The sequence below is a fragment of the Quercus robur genome, chromosome 6 (assembly GCF_932294415.1).
Source record: "Quercus robur chromosome 6, dhQueRobu3.1, whole genome shotgun sequence".
Classification (NCBI taxonomy): domain Eukaryota; kingdom Viridiplantae; phylum Streptophyta; class Magnoliopsida; order Fagales; family Fagaceae; genus Quercus; species Quercus robur.
In genome coordinates, this window is record NC_065539.1 from 34,496,105 (window position 1) to 34,519,797 (window position 23,693).

A 23,693-nucleotide genomic window follows, 5' to 3' on the forward strand; every position below is an offset into this window, starting at 1 on the left:
CACCCAAAAAAAAGGCCCAGACGTGGTGAAACGTCCAGCCCACTGCACAGAGAAAAATTATCTTTAACAAATCTAAAGAAGACTAGAAGAGTCTAGAGAAAGCCAGTAAAAGTGAAAGGAATCAAAACCCAAATGCAGCCCTCAGCAGCAGCGGAAAAAAAAAAAAAAAAGATGAGATCGGAGGAAGCTTGGTCTAGGGCCGGCCCTGACAGTGGGAGTGGAGAGAGAATGAGAGAGGCGGAGAGCATGAGTTGAGAGAAAAAAGCAGAGCAAGAATGAGAAAAAGAAAGGTAAAATTTTTAGAGATTTGAGGTTTTTTTTTTTTTTTTTTTTTTTTTTTTGTTTTGACAACTTCTAATGCGTTTTTGGTTTTTTATTATTTTGTTTTTACAATCCGTGGGTTTGCTACCATGTTGGGTTTGCTACATTGTTTTTTTCCGTTAGATTGGGTTTGTAATCTGTTGTTTACGATTGATGTTGAGCCTTTTTTTCTTTTTCTTTTTTAAATTTTTGGGTGTTCCTAATTTTGGTTGAGGGTGTTCCTAATTTTTTTGTTTTAAGGGTAAAAAAATAAAAAAAAAATTTAATTATTATATATATAAAAAAAAAATTTCAGGTCAGGGTGTTCTTGGGAACACCCTGACCTCAACGTGGAGAAGCAAAAAAACCCCAAGCAGCAGTAAATTGGGTTCTAAAAAAAAAAAAAAAAAAAAATCATTCCCTGCCTAGTGTTCTTCTAGTTTGAAAAAAAGAGTGTATAGAAAGCTAGTAGCCAAATCAATCTCCAGGCTTCCGTATGGATTTCATTTATAAGGATAATTACAAGCATTTGAAAAATAAAAAGATTACAACAAAAAGGGATAAACTCTAGTTATCTGATGTTATGTCTCTAACTTTATCTTCAATAGCTTCAACAAATGGTGATTTACTAGGATTCATATTCTTAACACTTGTACCCATCAGAAACCCACAAAACAAATACAAAACAAAAACAGAAAAATTACTTCTCTGTCGTAATCCCATCTTCATAACCATTGCCACACCCTTCTGTTACCATTGACACCACAAAGAAATTACTCACATCGGAAATCACAACACACAGGTTACCCATCCCTCAGCCCAAAATCACTATTTATGCCATCTTCGGCAGATAAAGTGAACACTTACCCTCAATCCAGTCAAGCCACTCCACGAAGTATCATGCTGCTACCGAGATCCCACCGGAAGCATTCCTACCCACTCATTTCAAAAAAAAAAAAAAAAACCAAGGAGAGAATGGGTCCGGCAGTGGTGATGTTGCAGAGAGAAGGGAGAGGAGATTGCAAGAAATAGGATAGCTTGAAGTGGCTTTTTTTGAACCATTAGATCATTTAGTTGCCACATCTATACAAAAAAATGGAGAGAACGGGAGAGGAGCTGGACCCATAAGAATAATACTAAATTACTAATGGAAGAGATACCTCATCCTTCAAAAGTCTTCTTTCCTAACTTTTTTAAGAGGACATCCTCCAAAGTGCAAGGCAGGATGTTTCCTAGCAACCAATTCTTTAATTCAACCAAAATCCTTTCCTAATATCCCAAATACTTTTTTAATTAAAATATCTTCCAAAACTTTTAACCTTTTCTATTTCTATTCCATTTATTTACAGCAACAAACTTAATTGTAGTCAATGACTACAACTCGCACGACTAAATATTCTAAAAATATAACCGTTTGATTATATGTTCTTAGCAAAAAAACACATACGTCAAATTTTGTGTTAATAAGATGTTGTTTACTGTTCAATTCATACACTTATTTTTTATGCATAATTTTAGAATATAAAAAATTTAAATTTAAATATTTTATTGATAATATAGTTATTGATTTTTTTTTTTTTTTTTAGGAATTTTGCAAGTATGAAAAATATAAAAAGAAAATGTAATCCATGGAAAATACAAGTGCTTTAAGTTTTCATATAAGTTTTTAATCTAATTACTATTTTATGAAAATCATTACAATTTACATTTTCAATTTTATTTGTAAATTTAACTGTGTTCTTATTATAATTATCATTTTAAATTACTTTAAATCCATTGTTTACTCACTAGCCCACATGGGCCCGACTGCATTCCACTTTAAATCCATTGTTTCAAACTGTTTTTAATGTTTCCCTCCCATTTGGTCGTTAAAACTAATGGAGTATGTTGTTCATCTTTCAAGCCCTCAAACTCACACAAAATCTCTCTCTAAAGCTCACCAAAACACTCTCTCTCACAAACGGAAACCCCAAATCCTTTTCACAACGCCATACCACAACAACAGTGCCCAATCTAAAGCCTCTCAACTCCAAGATTTCAAGCTACATGAGAAACGGCCTCGTCGAAGAAGCTCAGAAACTGTTTGATAAAATGCCTCTGAGAAATACGGTCACGTGGAACGCGATGATTCGTGGGTACTTCATAAATGGGAGATTTGTTGAAGCGGTCAATTTCTTCGATCAAATGCCTGAAAGGGATATTTTTTCATATAACACAGTGATTGATGGGATGATGCAGTGTGGGGATGTGGATGGTGCCAGAGAGGTTTTTGATGGGATGCCATTCAGAGATGTTGTTACTTGGAATTCAATGGTTTCTGGGTATATTCGCAATGGTATGATTTACAAAGCAGTAGAAGCATTTGATGGGATGCTGTTGAAAGACGTGATTTCATGGAATGCCACAATATTTGGATTAGGAGAAAATGATCAAGGTGACGAAGGTTTAAAGCTGTTTATTAGAATGAAAGAATCAGGTCCATCTGCAGATAAAGCTACATTTACTAGTGTTTTGACAATATGTTCAGACTTGCCAACCTTACAGTTTGGAAAACAAACTCATGCAGACGTTATAAAATCTGGTTTTAATAGTTTCATTTCAGTTTCCAACGCAATGATTACCATGTATGCAAGATGCGGAAGCATGCATTCTGCTCTGCTGGAGTTCTCTTCCATGTCAAGCCATGACATCATTTCATGGAATTCTATAATATGCGGCTATGCACACCATGGAATTGGTGAAAAAGCCCTCGAGATGTTTGAAAGAATGAGATTAACTGATATAATGCCTAATCATATAACCTTTGTTGGTGTCCTATCTGCTTGTAGCTATGCTGGGTTGGTAGACCAAGGTAGGTACTACTTTGATTTCATGAAATCCAAGTGTTGTCTTCAGCCGGAAATTGAACATTATACATGTATTGTTGATTTGTTGGGGAGATTTGGACTCATAGATGAGGCAATGAACTTTTTAGATCAAATGAGAGCAGATGGAGTTGAAGTTCCTGCAAGTGTTTGGGGAGCTTTGCTAGGAGCCTGTAGAATTTACAAGAACATTGAGGTGGGCAAGATTGCTGGCGGGAGGGTTTTGGAAGTAGACCCTTGTAACTCTGGTGTGTATTTGATCTTGGCTGAATTGTTTTTGAGCGGTGGAAAGAGAGAAGAAGCTGAAAAAATTTGGGCTCAAATGAAAGAGAATGGAGTCAAGAAGCAACCAGGATGTAGTTGGATTGAGGTAAACCGCAGTGCACATATATTTCTTTCAGGAGATAGTTCACACCCTGAGTTCAGTAGAGTCTGTTGTGTTTTAGACTTGATACATATGGAGTTGGAGATCAAAATTTCAGAATCAAATGCTGCTTCATTTCAACAGATAAAAAAAGTTCCATTTGATGGACATTATGGGTGAGATCATTTTTGCTCACAATATATGTACCATATTGTTCGGATCCATGACTTAAATACAAAGAACTTATGGGTACAAGTTGATGGGATAAGGATTAAGATTTAAGAAGGACATGGATGGGGATCTGGAGTTGTTGCTTTTGTAGATTGGAGTTGCCAGTCAGAGGATAAATCAAGTAAAAATGTAACATTGTCCCACAACCCAGTAGAACTTTGAAATTTGGGTTGATCACTTGATTACTAATCTTAATATATCGAAATACAGGTGGGACCAAATTATCATGCTGTTTCTTCAAGAGTATATATACAAAGTGTGCTCAGGTGTATGCCGCCTAGCAGAAATGGAAGCATGTCTAGTAATGTTCAAGCAGATCTTAGTTTTTAATTTTCTGGGATGCTTTAAGGATTGCAACAATAGCAGAGGAGGGAAACAAGATTGTCAAAAGGTCGGCAGAAGAGAAGAGGTCGGTGAAAAAAGATTTTGTATTTACCCTTTTATGATAGAGGCAAACATTTTTAAGTCTTTGAAAAATACACACACCCCAATTTGATCCCTATAACTTACAACTTTTAAATGGAGTACCTAAAGAATTTTAAAATTTTCTCCCAAATTGTTTTTTCTTTTTTTAAATTTGCAATATTAAGTTCTTCCGTTTGTCTAATTGACAGAAATTAATGGTGCTGGTTTTTTTTTTTTTTTTTTTTTTGAGCTAACTCTTATGTGGTTAAAGGAAGTCCAGTTGAACATCCACACTCTTTACCTATGTAAAGCGATTATATGGAATTTCTTTTTTTGGGTAGATATGGCTCATTCATGTGTTATTTTATTCTGATTAAAATTAAAAGTTACCTAACCAAAATAATTTTAAAACAAAAAAAAAAAATCATATTTTTTTTTTTGCCTATTTATTAACGTAATGATTATTTTTTTACTAGAATATTACTAATGAAATTAGCAGTTAAACCTCTATGCTAAAAAATTAATTGGTGTCTTGGTCTAATAATAAAGATAAATCATCAAGAACGGACGTTATAAATTGAAACAATCTCTCAAAAAAAAAAAAAAAAAAAAAATAGTTGACCAAATTCCTAAACAAATTCAGATTCTTGGAACCATTTAAAATTTACGGTTATTTGTATCCACCAACAACTATGGGGCTGTTTGGAATGTACATCCAACAATTAACGCCTTAATTCAAAATTAATGTTCACTTTACCATCCAAAATTAGTATTTATTCTTGGAACCATTTAAAATTTACGGTTACCAACAATTATGGGTTACAATGTACGTCCTACAATTAACACCTTAATTCAAAATTAATGTTCACTCCACCATCCAAAATTAGATTTTTTTTTTTTTTTTTTTTAGAAGAGGTAGAGTTTCAACCTATAACGTTTGTTCTTGATGATTACCTTTTATCATCAAATTAAAATATCAATTGGTTTTTGGTGTAGGCAAGGATAAAATCTTAGATTTTTTATTCGATAATAAGAAACTTTACTAGTTAAGTTAATTGAAACTCACTCCCAAATTAGTATCTAAATTAACAAGTTCGTAAGTAGATTAATTTCTAATTAAAATGTTGGATGATTACCTTTTATCATTAGATTAAAATATCAATTGGTTTTTGGTGTAGGCAAGGATAGAACCTTAAATTTTTTATTCGACAATAAGAAACTTTACTAGTTAAGCTAACTAAAACCCACTCCCAAATTAGTATCTAAATTAACAAGTTCGTAAGTAGATTAATTTCTAATTAAAATGTTGGTTGTAAAATTTTCATACTTTAAGGTTACATTGCAAATTTTCCTATAATTTAGGATGAATGGTTCAATAATTATATGTTAATCTAAATGGTACTGTATATATAATTCATTAACTGAAAATTAGTGCTGACTGTAGAATTTTTTTTTTTTTTTTTTTTTTAGTGCAGTGCAAAAACTCCAGTATTGTTTTTTTTTTTTTTTTTTTTTGAGATTAAAAAAATTAATTTAGTTAGTACAATATCAGCTGCTCACTTCTTGGCACCTAAAACAAAGCAATGACAGTTAAATATGTCAAAAACACTGGAATGAAAGAGAGGGGGAAAAGGGAAATGAAAATGAAGTGATTTATACATGGTGTGTGTAGGGAATTTAACCAAAAATTCCTAACCTGTGAGAAACAAAACAAATAGAGAAAACACACGCCAAAGAAAATAATCACAAGCACAAGACAATATTTATGTGGTTCGGTAATTTGCCTACGTCCACGGAGTTGCAGGGATTTCACTATTATCAGGGAAAATACAATAGTGCACAAGAACACCCTCAAGAAACCCAAATCCCAATTAACCCAAATCCCAATTACACCCTAGCACTCTCTCATAGAAAAATTAAGAATAGAAGCTGACTGCCTCTCTTTTCTCTATTTTCTCTCATGCGGCTTGCTCACTAGGTTAATTGGAATTTTTCTTTTTCTTTAATCTCACGGCAGCCCTTAAAATATAATATATATATATATATATATATATTACTTTATGTAAAGTCGGCTGAGTGGGATTCCTAATACAACTTGTATTAGGTCAATTTATGGCCGGATTGGGCTTTATGGGCTTGTGGCAAATTCAAGCCACACTAACAAATCTCCACCTTGGCTTGAATTGATCAAGCTACACTAGGAAACTCCTCCATCAGCTCCACCTTAGCCCTTAAGGGCTCACAAGCTGCAAACATCAGCCACAATCCTCCATAACACAATCCTTCATCCCTGCAACTCATCCTCTTGTCCTCAAGCTAGAAGACCAATTGAAGCTGCGCACAGCTTCAACTTTTCAATAGTGACACCCTTAGTCAACATGTCTGCTGGGTTCTTAGATCCACAAATCTTCTCAAGCATTACCAGCTTATCTTCAACAAGGTAACGGATAAAGTGGTATTTTGTCTGTATGTGCTTCGACTTTGAATGAAAAGCTGAATTTTTGGCAAGAAAGATTGCACTCTGACTGTCACTGTGTAGAATGCCCATCTTCTGCTTCTTACCCAATTCATCTAAGAAACCATGTAGCCAAATCATCTCCTTTCCAGCTTCAGTTGCTGCAACATACTCAGCTTCTGTACTAGACAAAGTAACAATCTTCTGTAGATTTGAAGCCCATGATATAGCTGTACCACCCAGAGTAAAAACAAACTCAGTAGTACTCTTTCTACTATCAATATCACCAGCAAAATCAGCATCTACATAACCCTGCAGTTTCAAACTTGCACCTGTGAAGCAAAGACATGTATCTGATGAACCCTTCAGATATCTCAGAATCCACTTGACTGCCTCCCAATTCTGCTTTCCAGGCCTACTCATGAATCTGCTCACAACTCCCACTGCATGTGCAATGTCTGGCCTTGTACACACCATAGCATACATCAAGCTGCCAATAGCTGAGGCATAGGGCACCTTGCTCATATGGTCCCTTTCTTCTTCTGTCTTCGGTGATTGTTCTTTGCTTAGTTTGAAATGACTACCCAAGGGTGTGCTCACTGGTTTAGCTTCATTCATGTTGAACCTGCTGAGAACTTTCTTCACATACTCTGACTGTGAAAGCTTCAATGTACCATTAGCCTTGTCTCTAATGATTCTCATACCAAGGATTTGCTTTGCAGCTCCCAAATCCTTCATTGCAAACTGTTTGGACAATTGCTTCTTCAGATTATTAATCTCCTCAATGCTAGACCCTGCAATAAGCATATCATCCACATACAACAGTAATATGATGTAAGAATTGTCAAAAAACTTAACATAGCAACAGTGATCAGCTTCACATCTCTTGAACCCAATTCTGTGCATAAAACTGTCAAATTTCTTGTACCACTGTCTAGGAGCTTGTTTTAGGCCATACAAGCTTTTTCTTAGTTTGCAAACTAATTTCTCTTGTCCTTGAGCAATGAACCCTTCTGGCTGAATCATGTAAAGGTCTTCCTCCAAGTCACCATGAAGGAAGGCTGTCTTCACATCTAACTGCTCAAGATGTAAGTTTTCTGTAGCCACCATTCCCAGTACTAGTCTGATTGTTGACATCTTCACAACTGGAGAAAATATTTCTGTGTAGTCAATGCCTTCCTTCTGCTGAAACCCTTTAACGACTAATCTGGCCTTGTAACGTTTGCTACCATCATGCTCATTCTTTATTCTGTATACCCACTTGTTGTGCAAAGCCTTCTTTCCTACTGGCAATTCAGTCAGTTCCCATGTCTGATTCCCCAACAAGGAATCCATCTCATCCTTCATGGCTAACTCCCACTTGCTTGAATTCTCATCTTGCAAGGCTTCATCATAACACTCTGGCTCACCACCATCAGTCAACAGGAGATAATTTAGAGTGGGTGAATAACGCTGTGGAGGTCTAATGTTTCTGGAAGATCTGCGGACTTCAACTACAGGTGTACTCAGATCTACCTGTGAATTTACATTCTCTTTATCTTCTTCACCCCTTTTCTGGACAGTACCTTCAGTTAATTCATCTAAGTTGACAAACTCAGATTTCTTTTGATCTATCCCTGTAACATCTGACACTACAGTTGACCTGTCCTTATACATAACCTGTTCATTAAATATCACATTTCTACTTCTGATGATTTTCCTGTTTTGTTCATCCCAAAATCTATAGCCAAATTTCTCATCACCATAGCCAATGAAAAAACATATTTTAGACTTTGCATCAAGTTTACTACGAGCATCAGAATCAATATGAACATAAGAAACACAACCAAAAACTTTTAAGTGTGAAAACTTTACCTCTTTACCGCTGCAAACCTCCTCAGGAAGTCTGAACTCCATGGGAACTGAAGGTCCTCGGTTTATCAGGTAAGTTGCAGTGCTAACAGCATCAGCCCAAAAAGTTTTTGGTAGTCCAGTATGCAACCTCATACTCCTAGCACGCTCATTGAGAGTTCTGTTCATGCGCTCAGCCACACCATTTTGCTGTGGTGTCCCAGGAATGGTCTTCTCCATCCTAATTCCCTGTGCAGCACAATACTGATTGAACCCTCCATCTATGTACTCTCCTCCATTATCTGACCTCAAACATTTTACTTTTAAACCTGATCTGTCTCAACCATGGCCTTCCACTTCTTAAAGATTTCAAATACATCAGATTTATTTTTCAGAAAATAAGCCCATACCTTTCTGCTTGAGTCATCAATAAAAGTGATGTAGTACCTTGAACCTCCAAGGGATGCAACTGGAGAAGGCCCCCACAAATCAGTGTGTACTAACTCCAATTTTCTAGCCTTCGGTGTCCTGCCAGTTTTCAAGAAGCTCACCTTTTTCTGCTTTCCTAAGATGCAACTTTCACACATGTCAAAATCAATGGACTTCAATTCTGGTAGTTTTCCTTTTGACAGCAGCATCTTCATCCCTTTCTCACTCATATGACCAAGTCTGCAGTGCCATAGGCTTGTATTAATACTTACATCAGCAACTGCAATTGTGTCTCTTGGACTTGAGGTCATGTACAGAGTACCAGTCTTCTTTCCACGAGCCAATACCCTAGCTCCCTTTGTAACCTTCCAAGTACCACCAACAAATAGTATTGCATGTCCTTCATCATCAAGTTGTCTAACAGAAATCAGATTCCTCCTCAGGTCAGGAATATGTCGAATCTTCTCCAGTAACCAAACAGACCCATTGGGCAACAATATTCGAACATCTCCCATACCCACAACATCCAAGGCTGAACCATCAGCCAAATACACCTTACCAAAATCACCTGCAACATAATTTTGTATGATTTCTCGGTGTGGAGTGGTATGAAACGAAGCTCCTGAATCCAAAACCCAATCATCAAGTGGACTGTCTACTGCAAGAAGTAATGCATCCTGTACCTCTTCTGTTACAGCATTAGCAGAATCATCTTTATTCTTCTTCTTAGGACTTTTGCATTGATTCCTAAAGTGACCTGTTTTTCCATAATTCCAGCATTGTACTTGTTGGCCTAATCTAGATTTACTTCTGTTCCGATTAGAATTTCTGGATTTTGATCTGCCTCGATTTGAATTTCTGTTATTACCTCTGCCTCTTGTCTCAAGGTTTAGGGCAGAACCAGATCTTGAGGATTCACCTGCATCTCTTCTGCGAATCTCCTCAGCCAGAATTAAATCTCGTATATCATTGTACTTGAGTTTTTCCTTTCCTGTAGAATTACTTACTGCCATCCTCATTGCCTCCCAACTGTTTGGCAAAGAAGCCAAAACGATCAGTGCACGGATCTCATCATCAAAGTCAATTTCTACAGACGACAATTGATTTGTGATAGTGTTAAATTCATTCAGATGTTGTGCTACTGATGCATTCTCTAACATCTTCAGATTGAACAGTTTCTTCATCAAGTGCACTTTATTGTTTGCTGACGGCTTATCATACATACCAGACAAAGCCTTCATCAGATCTGCTGTGGTCTTCTCCTTTACAACATTGTGTGCAACAGACCTAAACAGAGTTAACCTGATAACTCCTAGTACCTGTCTGTCAAGAAGAGCCCATTCATCAGCCTTCATAGCCTCAGGTTTTGTTCCTAAAAGAGGCAGATGCAATTTCCTCCCGTAGAGATAATCTTCAATCTGCATCCTCCAATACGCGAAGTCTGTGCCATCAAACTTTTCTATTCCAGACGCCTTTCCTGCTTCCTCTGCCATTGCTCCCACTCAAACCTAACCCTAGGCTCTGATACCAGTTGTAGGGAATTTAACCAAAAATTCCTAACCTGTGAGAAACAAAACAAATAGAGAAAACACACGCCAAAGAAAATAATCACAAGCACAAAACAATATTTACGTGGTTCGGCAATTTGCCTACGTCCACGGAGTTGCAGGGATTTTACTATTATCAGGGAAAATACAATAGTGCACAAGACCACTCTCAAGAAACCTAAATCTCAATTACACCCTAGCACTCTCTCATAGAAAAATTAAGAATAGAAGCTGACTGCCTCTCTTTTCTCTATTTTCTCTCATGCGGCTTGCTCACTAGGTTAATTGGAATTTTTCTTTTTCTTTAATCTCACGGTAGCCCTTAAAATATAATATATATATATATTACTTTATGTAAAGTCGGCTGAGTGGGATTCCTAATACAACTTGTATTAGGTCAATTTATGGCCGGATTGGGCTTTATGGGCTTGTGGCAAATTCAAGCCACACTAACAGTGTGAAACTTTGCCATTGTGTGAATTGTATTATGTGAAGGATATTACAATAAAGCATGAGATTTTTTTCAGAAAAAGGAGAAAAAACCCCTGCATTTCAGTACAATCTACTGAAGTTCAAGCACCAACCGGCATATAATCTAACACTAGGTTTTCACAGAGCTTGGTTTGTTAGTCCTGAGGTATCTTTTTTGACTTGGAACTGCTACTGTGGACCCTTTCTTTCCTCTAAGGTCGCCCTTACTATCATCGGCATCCTTGGATTTCCTTGTGTGAACAGTACATTCAGTGATGTTGCTCGAGATAATCTTACACTGTGCATGTCTGCTTTGAACCAAGTTGTGGTTCTTCAAACCTGAAGGTCGTTTTGCTTTGACCCTATTTTTATTCCCAATCATCACGTCATTATCTGAATAGAAATTTACCAAACCTGTGGCAAATTACTCGTCAAAAAGCTGGTCAAAAAGCCCAATTTTCATTGGCAATATCAAAAACCCAATTTTCACTGGCAATATCAAAAGCCCAATCTTCATTGGCAATATCAAAAAAGCACAATCCCCACTGGCAATATCAAAAGCTCAGTTCCCACTGGCAATATCCAAAACCTAATTTTCATTGGCACTATTTTATCAAAAAAGCCCAAGATTATTAACGCTTGGCAAAGAAAAAATATCATGGTATAATATGAATATGGCAAAAACCATGGCAATTGTCTTATAAAAGCTTATTAGGAGTTATCTTGAAGATTATGTTCTCATATTATAAACTCATGAAATACATGGTCATCATTTGCATCACAACATCCATAACATATACCTTCAGCACTCATGGTAAATATTCAAACCCACAAGCTCATCATTTGAATTATGATGGGATTATTAGAAACCATGAACATTATTTACAATATGGAATTCATCATAGTAAATGTTATTTACAAAGGCATTTTGAAACTTGTCCTATTGTTTCAAATATTACAATTAATTGCCCAAAGGCCCATTGCAAGTATTTATGAAAAACCAAAAAATATTTGCTAATAAAAATCCATGAGGAATGAAAACCCATGGCAAACATGCGTTGTTAATGTCCATTTTGTAGGATGTATACAACCCAGACTATGTGAGCAAGCCCAATGTAAAAGATCCCAGCAAGAGACAAAGGATTGAAAGTGGACAAACCAGCCCCTGTTCATCCCTAACCAAAGTACAGTTGGAGGCCCCTACAAGAGAACCAAGTCTTTGAGGATGAACTAGGGACTGTCCCATCAGCTTTCTGTCACCCTCTACCTAACGTGAACAGTGCCCGAGGGTTGTGATACTAGTTGAAGTCTAAAGGATGATGGAACTTCATCATCCTCAAGACTGTACCTCCAGGAAAAAGGGAGCTAAAACCAAGTTATTCAAACCTCAACAAATTGATACTATAAATGTCAAAAAAGTTCAAGACATGATTCATGTGCCAAGCCCATGAATCCTAAAGGGGAAAAATTGGAAACATGTGGTTTGGAGGGCATAAAGGGATCTCTAGCGGAACCCCCTAGAGTGGACTTAGAGTTTGACACCTGGCTTGGGGTGTTGAATTCTACTTCTTGGGGATCCAAATCTCAGTTGCAGTATTAGGATTCGTTCTTGATACATGCCTTAATCCCATTGGTTAAGCTTAGCCCCAAAAATCCTGGCATTTAATGCAAAGCACTCCAAAATCCCATCATGTGTCATATATTACTCAAAGAAGCAAGGTAGCTCCTAAAGTAAATCTCCTACTTCTGGCCAAATCCTAGGAAGATTAACCTTGATTCACTTCCTCTGATCAGTCCTACGTTTTTTGGATTCTTGTTAATTAATACTTCTCTAAAACTTCATTATAAAAACATAAGCACCTCAGCCCACAAAGACAGCTACTCCCTCTGAAACTCTTGATTTGTTTGCCATTTTACTTGTGGTTTAACTCTCCTTTAGCTCACCACTCATTCCTCTTAGACCACACCTACTTAACCTCAGATATTCTTTTCCCCTTTTACACAACCACAGGTCATAAATGTCTCCCAATTAGTCATAAACAACCCACTACTCACTAAAGCCTTAACCTCAGTATTAATCCTATACCACTCACTCAAAACAACCCACATTACCTCATTCATGCCTTATGAACACACACTCACCAAAATCTTAATTTAATACTTGTTGCACTGAGTTGGGATCCCTCTCTCCCTTCACACCATGCCAATTAATCATTTTCTCCTTCCTATGAAACTTTTAATTTTACTGTTAAAAGATATAATGTATTTGTAACAATCGAACTCTTCCCTCACATTGATGTAATGATGGCCGAAAGTACAATAAATTCCCCTAACCGAGACATATAAGGACCCCTAGGAGTTAACACTTTTCTAAATTTATTTAATCATTGACTACTGGATTGTGTAATTTCACCTTTGCTGTTGGAAAATTTATCTTTCTAGACTTGAGTGTAATTTCACTCTTACCGCTGGAGAATTTATTTCCCTGGTACTATCAAAACAAAACCACTAACGTATTAATTAAGTATTGCAAAGTATTTTCATTGGGCTTTTGTTGTTGTTTTGTCAAGTGCAGCATTTGTCTCTTGCTTGGATAGGTTTGTCATCACACCGAAAGTCTTTGGGTACCATTTTAAGAGTCCATAGTTGAGTTTCGGCTTGACTTCCTGACATTTTATTCAGAGGCATTAATTTCTCCCTCGACAGATTGATAACATAGTTATTGATTTTTTTTTTTTTTTTTTTTTTATCTCTTTTAGAAATTTTGCAAGCATGAAAAATTTAAAAAGAAAATGTAATCCATGGAAAATCTTCAAGTGACCTTGAAGTAATTGTGAGATCGGTTGTGTTCAACAATCAATTTTTTAACGTTAGATTACTGTGAAGATGAAGGCTAGCTCTGCAGTTACAGCAGGAGAAGGGATCTCAGATACCGTGTTTGTGTACTCGTATTAGAGGTCTTATAAGTCAACGTGTATCACAACTTTTTTATAGTGGGTTTAACTAGTTGGACTAGGTTTTTCTTGGAGTGTTTTACGGTTTACCTTGTTAGATTTTCACTTCGTAAACAATTCATCGTCTCTTGTGTGTGAATGCGTGATTGTTTTTGTTGCGTTTGATGTACTGCTCTATCAAATCACCACTGAAACTGGCGAGCTAACTACTTCAACTATAATTGTAAATTTGTTAAAACTGTTAGAAAGCGGAACTAGGAGCATAAACGGAATTTTCGGTATATTAATTTGACTGGGAGTCTTGAGAAAATGTTTTATAGAAGTTGATGGATCATGAATACTCATCTCTCTAACATGTGATATTCCACATTGTAGTTACATAAGGTAGTCTTGATGAGTAATATACTCTCAATTTTCTGAGGACCTAATCAGTCACTCGTTTTAGAATAGAGACACAATATTTCTTAATTGAGAATAGGTCTTATTCTATTGTTACTAGGGAAATGACAGTACTTAGTAGAAACAATACTACAGTCTACAGACATGCATGCATGACTGACTTGGAATACAAAAACAACAACTCTCAAAACAATATTGATTACTGAAGAACTTGGAACCCCCTCAGAAATGCAAGACGGACACATTGTATTCAACCACAGCATTTCCGGTCTTTTGATTAAACCAAACTGTCTTCGCCAAAGCGTAGCCCCAAGCATATCGGAAAACTCTTAGGAGTTAACACTTTCTTAAATTTATTTAATCATTGACTACTGGATTGTGTAATTTCACCCTCACCGTTGGAGAATTTATCTTTTTGGATTTAAGTGTAATTTCACCCTTACCGCTGGAGAATTTATTTTCCTTGTACTATCAGAACAAGACCACTAACATATTAATAAAGTATTTTCATTGGGTTTTTGTTGTTGTTTTGTCAAGTGCAGCATTTGCCTCTTGCTTAGATAGGTTTGTCATCACACCAAAAACCTTTGGGTACCATTTTAAGAGCCCATAGTTGAGTTTCGGCTTGGCTTCCTGACATTTTATTCAGAGACATTAATTTTTTCCTTGACAGATTGATAACATAGTTATTGATTTTTTTTTTTTTTTTTTTATCTTTTTAAAAAATTTTGCAAACATGAAAAATATAAAAAGAAAATGTAATCCATGGAAAATACAAGTGCTTCAAGTTTTCATATAAGTTTTTATTCTGATTACTATTTTACGAAAATCATTACAGTTTACATTTACAATTTTATTTGTAAATTTAACTGTGTTCTTATTATAATTATCATTTTAAATTACTTTAAATCCATTATAATTTTAACTCTCTCAAGGTGTTTCAAACTGTTTTTACAGTTTCCCTCCCATTTGGTCGTTAAAACTACTGGAGTATGTTGTTCATCTTTCAAGCCCTCAAACTCACACAAAATCTCTCTCTAAAGCTCACTAAAACACTCTCTCTCACAAACGGAAACCCCAAATCCTTTTCACAACGCCATACCACAACAACACTTCCCAATCTAAAGCCTCTCAACTCCAAGATTTCAAGCTACATGAGAAACGGCCTCATCGAAGAAGCTCAGAAACTGTTTGATAAAATGCCTCTGAGAAATACGGTCACGTGGAACGCGATGATTCGTGGGTACTTTATAAATGGGAGATTTGTTGAAGCGGTCAATTTCTTCGATCAAATGCCTGAAAGGGATATTTTTTCATATAACACAGTGATTGATGGGATGATGCAGTGTGGGGATGTGGATGGTGCCAGAGAGGTTTTTGATGGGATGCCATTCAGAGATGTTGTTACTTGGAATTCAATGGTTTCTGGGTATATTCGCAATGGTATGATTTACAAAGCAGTAGAAGCATTTGATGGGATGCTGTTGAAAGATGTGATTTCATGGAACTTGGTAATTGGGGGGCTTGTAAATTGTGGAGATTTGGATTTGGCTGAAGAGTATTTCAGACAAATGATTGTTCGGGATATTGTGTCTTGGACTATAATGATTTCGGGGCTGGCTAGTGCAGGACGGGTTCTTGAAGCTCGTGAGCTCTTTGTGAACATGCCTGTAAGGGATGTTCGGGCTTGGAATGCAATGATGGTTGGATATATAGAAAATGGACAGATTGAAATTGCAGAGGATTTGTTTCAGAAAATGCCCAAGCACAATTTTGAGTCTTGGAATGAATTGATAAGTGGGTTGGTGAGGAGCAAAAGAGTTACTCATGCTATAAATCTTTTCATGGAGATGCCACAGAAATGTCAAAAAATGTGGAACTCAATCCTGTTGGAACTAGTAAGAAATGGGCTCATCAAACAAGTTCATGCTATTATGGAGAAATTCCCATACAGTGATGTTGTGACATGGACAAATTTGATTGTTGGATATTTTGGATTAGGTGAGGTTGGGGGAGCAATTCAGATTTTTGAATTGATGCCAGCCCGAGATGCAACTGTGTGGAATGCCACAGTATTTGGATTAGGAGAAAATGATCAAGGTGAGGAAGGTTTAAAGCTGTTTATTAGAATGACAGAATCAGGTCCATCTGCAGATAAAGCTACATTCACTAGTGTTTTGACAATATGTTCAGACTTGCCAACCTTACAGTTTGGAAAACAAACTCATGCAGGCGTTATAAAATCTGGTTTTAATAGTTTCATTTCAGTTTCCAACGCAATGATTACCATGTATGCAAGATGCGGAAGCATGCATTCTGCTCTGTTGGAGTTCTCTTCCATGTCAAGCCATGACATCATTTCGTGGAATTCTATAATATGTGGCTATGCACACCATGGAAATGGTGAAAAAGCCCTCGAGATGTTTGAAAGAATGAGATTAACTGATACAATGCCTAATCATATAACCTTTGTTGGTGTTCTATCTGCATGTAGCCATGCTGGGTTGGTAGACCAAGGTAGGTACTACTTTGATTTCATGAAATCCAAGTGTTGTCTTCAACCAAAAATTGAACATTATACATGTATTGTTGATTTGTTGGGGAGATTTGGACTCATAGATGAGGCAATGAACTTTTTAGATCAAATGAGAGCAGATGGAGTTGAAGTTCCTGCAAGTGTTTGGGGAGCTTTGCTAGGAGCCTGTAGAATTTACAAGAACATTGAGGTGGGCAAGATTGCTGGCGAGAGGGTTTTGGAAGTAGACCCTTGTAACTCTGGTGTGTATTTGATCTTGGCTGAATTGTTTTTGAGTGGTGGAAAGAGAGGAGAAGCTGAAAAAATTTGGGCTCAAATGAAAGAGAATGGAGTCAAGAAGCAACCAGGATGTAGTTGGATTGAGGTAAACCGCAGTGCACATATATTTCTTTCAGGAGATAGTTCACACCCTGAGTTCAGTAGAGTCTGTTGTGTTTTAGACTTGATACATATGGAGTTGGAGATCAAAATTTCAGAATCGAATGCTGTTTCATTTCAACAGATAAAAGTTCCATTTGATGGACATTATGGGTGAGATCATTTTTGCTCACAATATATGTACCATATTGTTCGGATCCATGACTTAAATACAAAGAACTTATGGGTACAAGTTGATGGGATAAGGATTAGGATTTAAGAAGGAAATGGATGGGAATCTGGAGTTGTTGCTTTTGTAGATTGGAGTTGCCAGTCAGAGGATAAATCAAGTAAGTAAAAATGTAACATTGTCCCACAACCCAGTAGAAGTTTGAAATTTGGGTTGATCACTTGATTACTAATCTTAATACATCGAAATACAGATGGGACCAAATTATCATGCTGTTTCTTCAAGAGTATATATACAAAGTGTGCTCAGGTGTATGCCTCCTAGCAGAAATGGAAGCATGTCTAGTAATGTTCAAGCAGATCTTAGTTTTTAATTTTCTGGGATGCTTTAAGGATTGCAACAATAGCAGAGGAGGGAAACAAGATTGCCAAAAGGTCGGCAGAAGAGAAGAGGTCGGTGAAAAAAGATTTTGTATTTACCCTTTATAATTGGCTAAGATTTAATTTAGTGGTGAGCATACAAGTTTGTATCGATATATTTTTATAGATATTCAAATATGATAGAGGCAAACATTTTTAAGTCTTTGAAAAATACACACACCCCAATTTGATCCCTATAACTTACAACTTTTAAATGGAGTACCTAAAGAATTTTAAAATTTTCTCCCAAATTGTTTTTTCTTTTTTTAAATTTGCAATATTAAGTTCTTCCTTTTGTCTAATTGACAGAAATTGATGGTGCTGTTTTTTTTTTTGAGCTAACTCTTATGTGGTTAAAGGAAGTCAGTTGAACATCCACACTCTTTACATATGAAAAGCGATCATATGGAATTTCTTTTTTTGGGTAGATATGGCTCATTCATGTGTTATTTTATTCTATTTAAAATTAAGAGTTACCCAACCAAAATAATTTTAAAAAAAAAAATTAAATCAGAATTTTTTTTGCCTATTTATTAACGTAACAACCATTTTTTTACTGGGATATTGCTAATTAAATTAGCAGTTAACCGTCTATACTAAAAAACCAATTAGTGTCTTAATCTAATAATAAAGAAAAATTATCAGGAACGAACGACATAGATTGAAACTATTTCTCAAAAAAAAAAAAAAAACAATTGACCAAATTCCAAAACAAATTCAGATTCTTGGAACCATTTAAAATTGACGGTTATTTGGATCCACCAACAATTATGGGGCTGTTTGCAATGTACCTCCTACAATTAACACCTTAATTCAAAATTAATGTTCACTCCACCATCCAAAATTAGTATTTTTTTTTTTTTTTTTTGAAGAGGTAGAGCTTCAACCTATAGCGTCTGTAAGCGGGTATAGAACTCCAGATTTCTTATTCGACAATAAGAGACTTTATAAATAAACTAACTGCAACTTACTCCAAAATTAGTATCTAAATTAACAAGTTAGTAAGTAGATTAATTTCTAATTAAAACATTGATTGTAAAATTTTCATACTTAAAGGTTACATTGCAAATTTTCCTATAATTTAGGATGAATGGTTCAATAATTATATGTTAATCTAAATGGTTTTGTATATATAATACATTAACTGAAAATTAGTGCTGACTGTAGAATTTTTTTTTTAGTTTAGAGTGTGCAGTGCAAAAACTCCAGTATTGTTTTTTTTTTTTTTTTTGAGATAAAAAAATTTAATTTAGTTAGTACAATATAAACTGCTCACTTCTTGGCACCTAAAACAAAGCAAAGTTAAATATGTCAGAAACACTGGAATGAAAGAGGGGAAAAGGGAAATGAAAATGAAGTGATTTATACATGGTGTAAAACTTTGCCATTGTGTGAATTGTATTATGTGAAGGATAATTACAATAAAGTATGAGATTTTTTAAGAAAAAGGAGAAAAAACCCCTGCATTTCAGTACAATCTACTGAAGTTCAAGCACCAACCGGCATATAATCTAACACTAAGTTTTCACAGAGCTTGGTTTGTTAGTCCTGAGGTATCTTTTTTGACTAGGAACTGCTACTGTGGACCCTTTCTTTCCTCTAAGGTCGCCCTTACTATCATCGGCATCCTTGGATTTCCTTGTGTGAACAGTACACTCAGTGATGTTGCTCGAGATAATCTTACACTGTGCATGTCTGCTTTGAACCAAGTTGTGGTTCTTAAAACCTGAAGGTCGTTTTGCTTTGACCCTATTTTTATTCCCAATCATCTCGTCATTATCTGAATAGAAATTTACCAAATGCCAAGAGTTAAAAAGGCTGCAAATAGATCATAGGTGAGGTTAAATTTGTCTCAATGTGTGTGTGTGTGTGTGGATGTTGATGAAACTTGCATTAGGAAATAAGTTACGCCGCAGTCTCTACAAGTACATTTCAGACTCAATTTCTTTAAGTTAATTCTTTCCCTTCCTAAAGCATAATGATAAAACTTTGGAAAAAGTTTGGTTCCAAACACGTTTAGAGTTATCTTGCTCCAACCTACAACATGGCAATTGAAGAAACCATCCATTTGTAATTTAGTCACATGAATTTTTTAAAAAGTCACATGACTGGTCTAAATATTAGACATAGATTGTATTATAATTTTCCAGGAAAAGCCAAGCTTTGTCCTAAAATTTTATCCCCACCAAAAGAAAAATGATTGGACTCTTAGCTTCCATCTACAAAAAGTGAATTATCTTAGCATCTCTCTCTCTCACTCTACGCTTCTGTATCTAGCCAAAGATTCTTCCCACAATCATAGTTCATCACTGCATACGGATTGACTTGCTCCAGTGAAGTATTCTTCAAAGGTCTCTATCATTGCAGTTAAAAGCAAACCTTAACCATTGTGAGATGTCGCTATGCTATATCTATTGTAGTTTTTGGTTGACTTTATAAGTTATGCAATAGCTACATGAAACATGGATGGTTGTTATGTGCTGCACACACAGAAGAATATGTCCCTGATTCGTTTTTGGATGATCTTACTATTTTAGAAGTTGTGATGAAGACAATAACAATCTTGTGCTACAAAGTGCAAACACCTAGTTGTTTAGATTTTTTAAAAAACTCCCCCTAAGATGGTCAATTCAGAAAGTATCATAAGGATAGAAAAATTGTAATTACACAAACTGCCAGATATTATGATGATGATGATGATGATAACAATAACAATAATAATAATAATAACTTCCCTCTGTATTATATTTTATTTCTTAAAAATTCTCTAGAATTTCATTTGGGAGAAATTATTCCCATATTGTCTATATAAGGTCATTAATAACTAATAGAACCTAATTGCAAGAACTGAATGAGACAGAAACCAAAAAAAAAAAAAAAGGAAAAAGTAAGATTATAATGAAGTAGTTATGTGAAATTACCTGGACTAGATAAGACAGCACGTGGACGCAGGATTGAGCTGGCTCTAATACTTATTTTATCATCCTCATCAATCTTTTTGTCAATTTCCCCTGTTCCTGTTGATCAACAGAGGAGGATGTCATAACTGTAAGATATCTCTATACAAAAATACATGCAGGATTTTTTTTCCAGAAATCTGTGGGGCAAAACCAAACCTTCAGATGCAGAAATTGTGGGCATAATCAAACTTTCAGATACAGAAGTTGTTGACACAAGTACGTTTGGTACATAAGACTTTGGAATTTTTGCAACATATGCTGGAGAAATTTCTTCATTTTCCTTTGCTGAAATGGGGATGAGAGGAAGAAGAATAAGAAAAAGAAGTTAAGGATTATATTTTAAAACCCAACTACCATTCAATCTACTGAAAGTAAACATAGATATAGCTTTACCAAAAAGAAAAGAAAAGATAGAAGTTTAACAAACTTCATCACAGCAGTTAGAGGTCTTCAATTTAAACAATACTCTTGTGATAATGTTTCAATTTAAAATTGTTGGTTTCATGTATCAATTTACCTCATTCAGACAGAAATCAGTGACATTTGAACCAAGGCTAGTTTTGTTTCAACTTCCAAAGAGGATAAAATATCATCAGGAAAGATGTATCAAAGCTTTGTCTCAGGAGGTAAACCACAGGAGGACTTTGCACTTGCCTTTAGCATTTTAGAAAATATTTCTTGGATTGCAAGTGATAAAACATTCTGAGCTAGTCTGGTTGTGAGATGCTGCTAAGGGAAAATATATTTATGGGACCTGTAAGTCACTCTGATCAAAGTTTGATGCAAGAAACTACACAAACTAGTGACTGTAAATTTCCCTAATGTTAACTACCTCTGTAAATTTTATTTGATTTAACTGTCATTTTGGTTCTTAACCTTTGCACCATGTTTCATAATGGTCTCTAACCTTTCAAATGTCATTTCGTTCTTCGTGTCAAAATAGTCATTGTTGTTAAGTAGTGGATGGAAGTGTGCCTCTGCTTGTCAGATCAAACTTTTTCATCCACTACTTTTCAACAATGACTATTTTGATACAAGAACAAAAGGTTAGGAACTAAAATGACACATTTGATAGGTTAGGAACCATTTTGAAATATGGTGCAAAGGTTAGGACAAATATGGTAACTAAACCTTTCTTTATATACCATAATTCCTTTAGAAGCGGTTGGGCCAAAAAGATCCTCATAATGCACATTTGGCAATTGACCCTTCTTCGGTCACTGGGTCCTAGGGCCACAATGATCAACCCATCTCGGGAGGATGTAACTGCATTACCGTACTCCTGTAGGAATCTTCCCTTTGGCTAGTCAGTATGATACGATGATCCCCCTCAAAATGAGGGTCTCACATCAGCATTTTATCGTGCCCTACCAATTGTCAATCACATTTAATATGATTGAACTCGTTCCATGCGCCTACAGTTTTGAGGTGGTTCATGGTTGTCCTGTACCCGTCCTTTTAGTCAAACGAAGGTCTGAAAGGCCAAGAGAACAATCAACAGACAGGCCAAAAAGCCTGATCTTGGGGGATAATTCCCACCAAATTCAAGTCCTCTCCATTCTATAAATATCCCATTACTCCACTAATATTACCCTAACACTATTGGCTCTACCTGTTTTGTTGACTTTAACCTTTAGGGCCTCCTTGGCCAGCCTCCTCCATAGGTTGGCCTTGGTTGTACTAAGTTTTTTGTTGGCAGAAAAACACCTGTGCTGTGTCCTTACTGCACTTCAAGTTTTTAAATACACTCACCTATGACTTCTGTAATTCATTCTCTAGTACTTTTGCATTGCATTCTCACAAGCTTTAATTTTTAATCTTCCCGCCTAGTTGGCACCTCCCAATGTTGCCAACAGAGAGATACAGAGTTTGAATCCACCCTCCACCAATCCAATTATCTAAAAAAAGAAAGGAAATCTTCCCAATTACCTGCCAAACCAGGGCCCAATTAAAACCGGGATGTTTTCAAACAAAATGGTCAGTACTCATGTTTCTCCGATGTTTCTTACTTATTTATTTTTCAGTCAATTCCGTACCAAATGCAGATGGAACTTTACGTTGCTCGATCCATCGGATTCTTTTGACTAAGTCAAAAGGTACTTGGATTAAAATTTTTTTTTTTAGAAAAAAAAAAAGTCAAAAGGTCCTACTGAAGCTGACACTGCCTTCATCTTACCTTGGCAGAAAAAAGATAAAAATTTCACCCAAATAACCAATTCCCATATAGATGATCTAAATTTTAAAACAACCAAAAATCTCAGGGCAGTTTCACAAGGCGATTATTACTCAATAAAATTTTTTTAAAAAAAAAAAACTAAAAATAGGATTAAATTAAGTTAATAATCTAAAGGAAGTTAAAAAAAAGAAGAAGTAGGAAAGAGAGGAGAAAGAAGTACCTGGAAAAGAAGAATCATCATTCAATGGAAGCAAAGAAGGTCCCTTGAAATCCTCTTGATCGTCTTGTTCCCTGACTTTCACCTTTGGATACACTTGAAGATTCCAAATAAAACAACAAAACCCATTTCAGTATTCAAGAAAACTTGTACAACAAACAAAACAAAAACCAAAGAAAAAGAAGAAGACCAAGATGAAAAAAAAAAAAAAAAAAAAAAACCAAACCTGTTTCTTCCATTTTTTTAATTTTTTTTTTGTGGTTGGTGCTGAGAGTCGTGAGTCGTTAGTTTATTATTAAGCTACCAAGAAAAAAAGCATGGCATGGAGGGAAAGAAAGCCAAAAACACGGAAAGCAAGAGTTGTTGAGTGGTGCGGATATTCGATAGAGAAAGGGTGTGAATTTGGAACTAACTTTGCTTTTTGTTTTGATTGATGATTGCGGAAAGGAAAGGAAATGAAACAGTAATATAGAATGCGCAAGCGCAACGAATCGAATCGAATCACTCCTCTGCAAAATGTCGCCTTCCTTTCCCACGTGGTCTCTTTTAAAATTTAAACTTTTGGCTTTTATTTTATAGCCTCCCAAAT

General features: G+C 35.8%; 3 protein-coding genes across 6 annotated transcripts; 2 read left to right on the forward strand and 1 right to left on the reverse strand.

Annotated features, from left to right (window-relative positions):
* On the forward strand, window positions 1-17,927 carry LOC126688549 (pentatricopeptide repeat-containing protein At4g02750-like). Its single transcript, XM_050383278.1, has 2 exons — window positions 1-290; window positions 15,261-17,927. Exon 2 carries the CDS (start codon window positions 15,404-15,406, stop codon window positions 17,318-17,320), a length of 1,917 nt encoding a protein of 638 aa, XP_050239235.1. The 5' UTR covers window positions 1-290; window positions 15,261-15,403; the 3' UTR covers window positions 17,321-17,927.
* Window positions 1,865-17,927, forward strand: LOC126688550 (pentatricopeptide repeat-containing protein At4g02750-like). 2 transcript variants are annotated; one of them, XM_050383279.1, is made up of 2 exons: window positions 1,865-3,969; window positions 17,586-17,927. In XM_050383279.1, the coding sequence occupies exon 1, from the start codon at window positions 2,185-2,187 to the stop codon at window positions 3,706-3,708; it is 1,524 nt and encodes a 507-aa protein (XP_050239236.1). In that variant the 5' UTR covers window positions 1,865-2,184; the 3' UTR covers window positions 3,709-3,969; window positions 17,586-17,927. The 2 variants fall into 2 exon arrangements, with proteins under 2 accessions (XP_050239236.1, XP_050239237.1); XM_050383280.1 differs by having other exon boundaries at window positions 1,865-3,880.
* Window positions 10,881-23,646, reverse strand: LOC126688553 (uncharacterized). Of its 3 annotated transcripts, XM_050383283.1 has the most exons (6): window positions 23,331-23,646; window positions 23,108-23,200; window positions 20,868-20,996; window positions 20,673-20,768; window positions 19,478-19,531; window positions 10,881-11,235 (listed from the first exon to the last, which is right to left on the reverse strand). In XM_050383283.1, the coding sequence occupies exons 1-6, from the start codon at window positions 23,341-23,343 to the stop codon at window positions 11,027-11,029; spliced, it is 594 nt and encodes a 197-aa protein (XP_050239240.1). In that variant the 5' UTR covers window positions 23,344-23,646; the 3' UTR covers window positions 10,881-11,026. The 3 variants fall into 3 exon arrangements, with proteins under 3 accessions (XP_050239240.1, XP_050239239.1, XP_050239242.1); XM_050383282.1 differs by lacking the exon at window positions 19,478-19,531 and having other exon boundaries at window positions 10,881-11,289; XM_050383285.1 differs by lacking the exon at window positions 19,478-19,531 and having other exon boundaries at window positions 10,881-11,289; window positions 23,518-23,627.
* Window positions 23,647-23,693: the final 47 nt, after the last annotated feature.

What these genes read in the sequence shown, in the direction of transcription:
- LOC126688549 (XM_050383278.1), top strand. Translation starts at nt 15,404, where the DNA reads ATGAGAAACGGCCTCATCGAAGAAGCTCAGAAACTGTTTGATAAAATG.
- LOC126688550 (XM_050383279.1), top strand. Translation starts at nt 2,185, where the DNA reads ATGTTGTTCATCTTTCAAGCCCTCAAACTCACACAAAATCTCTCTCTA.
- LOC126688553 (XM_050383282.1), bottom strand. An exon ending in TGATGATTCTTCTTTTCCAG is followed by an intron (nt 20,997 to 23,107) that starts GTACTTCTTTCT and finishes TCCCCATTTCAG; the next exon opens with CAAAGGAAAATGAAGAAATT. An exon ending in TGCTGTCTTATCTAGTCCAG is followed by an intron (nt 11,290 to 20,672) that starts GTAATTTCACAT and finishes ATTTCTATTCAG; the next exon opens with ATAATGACGTGATGATTGGG.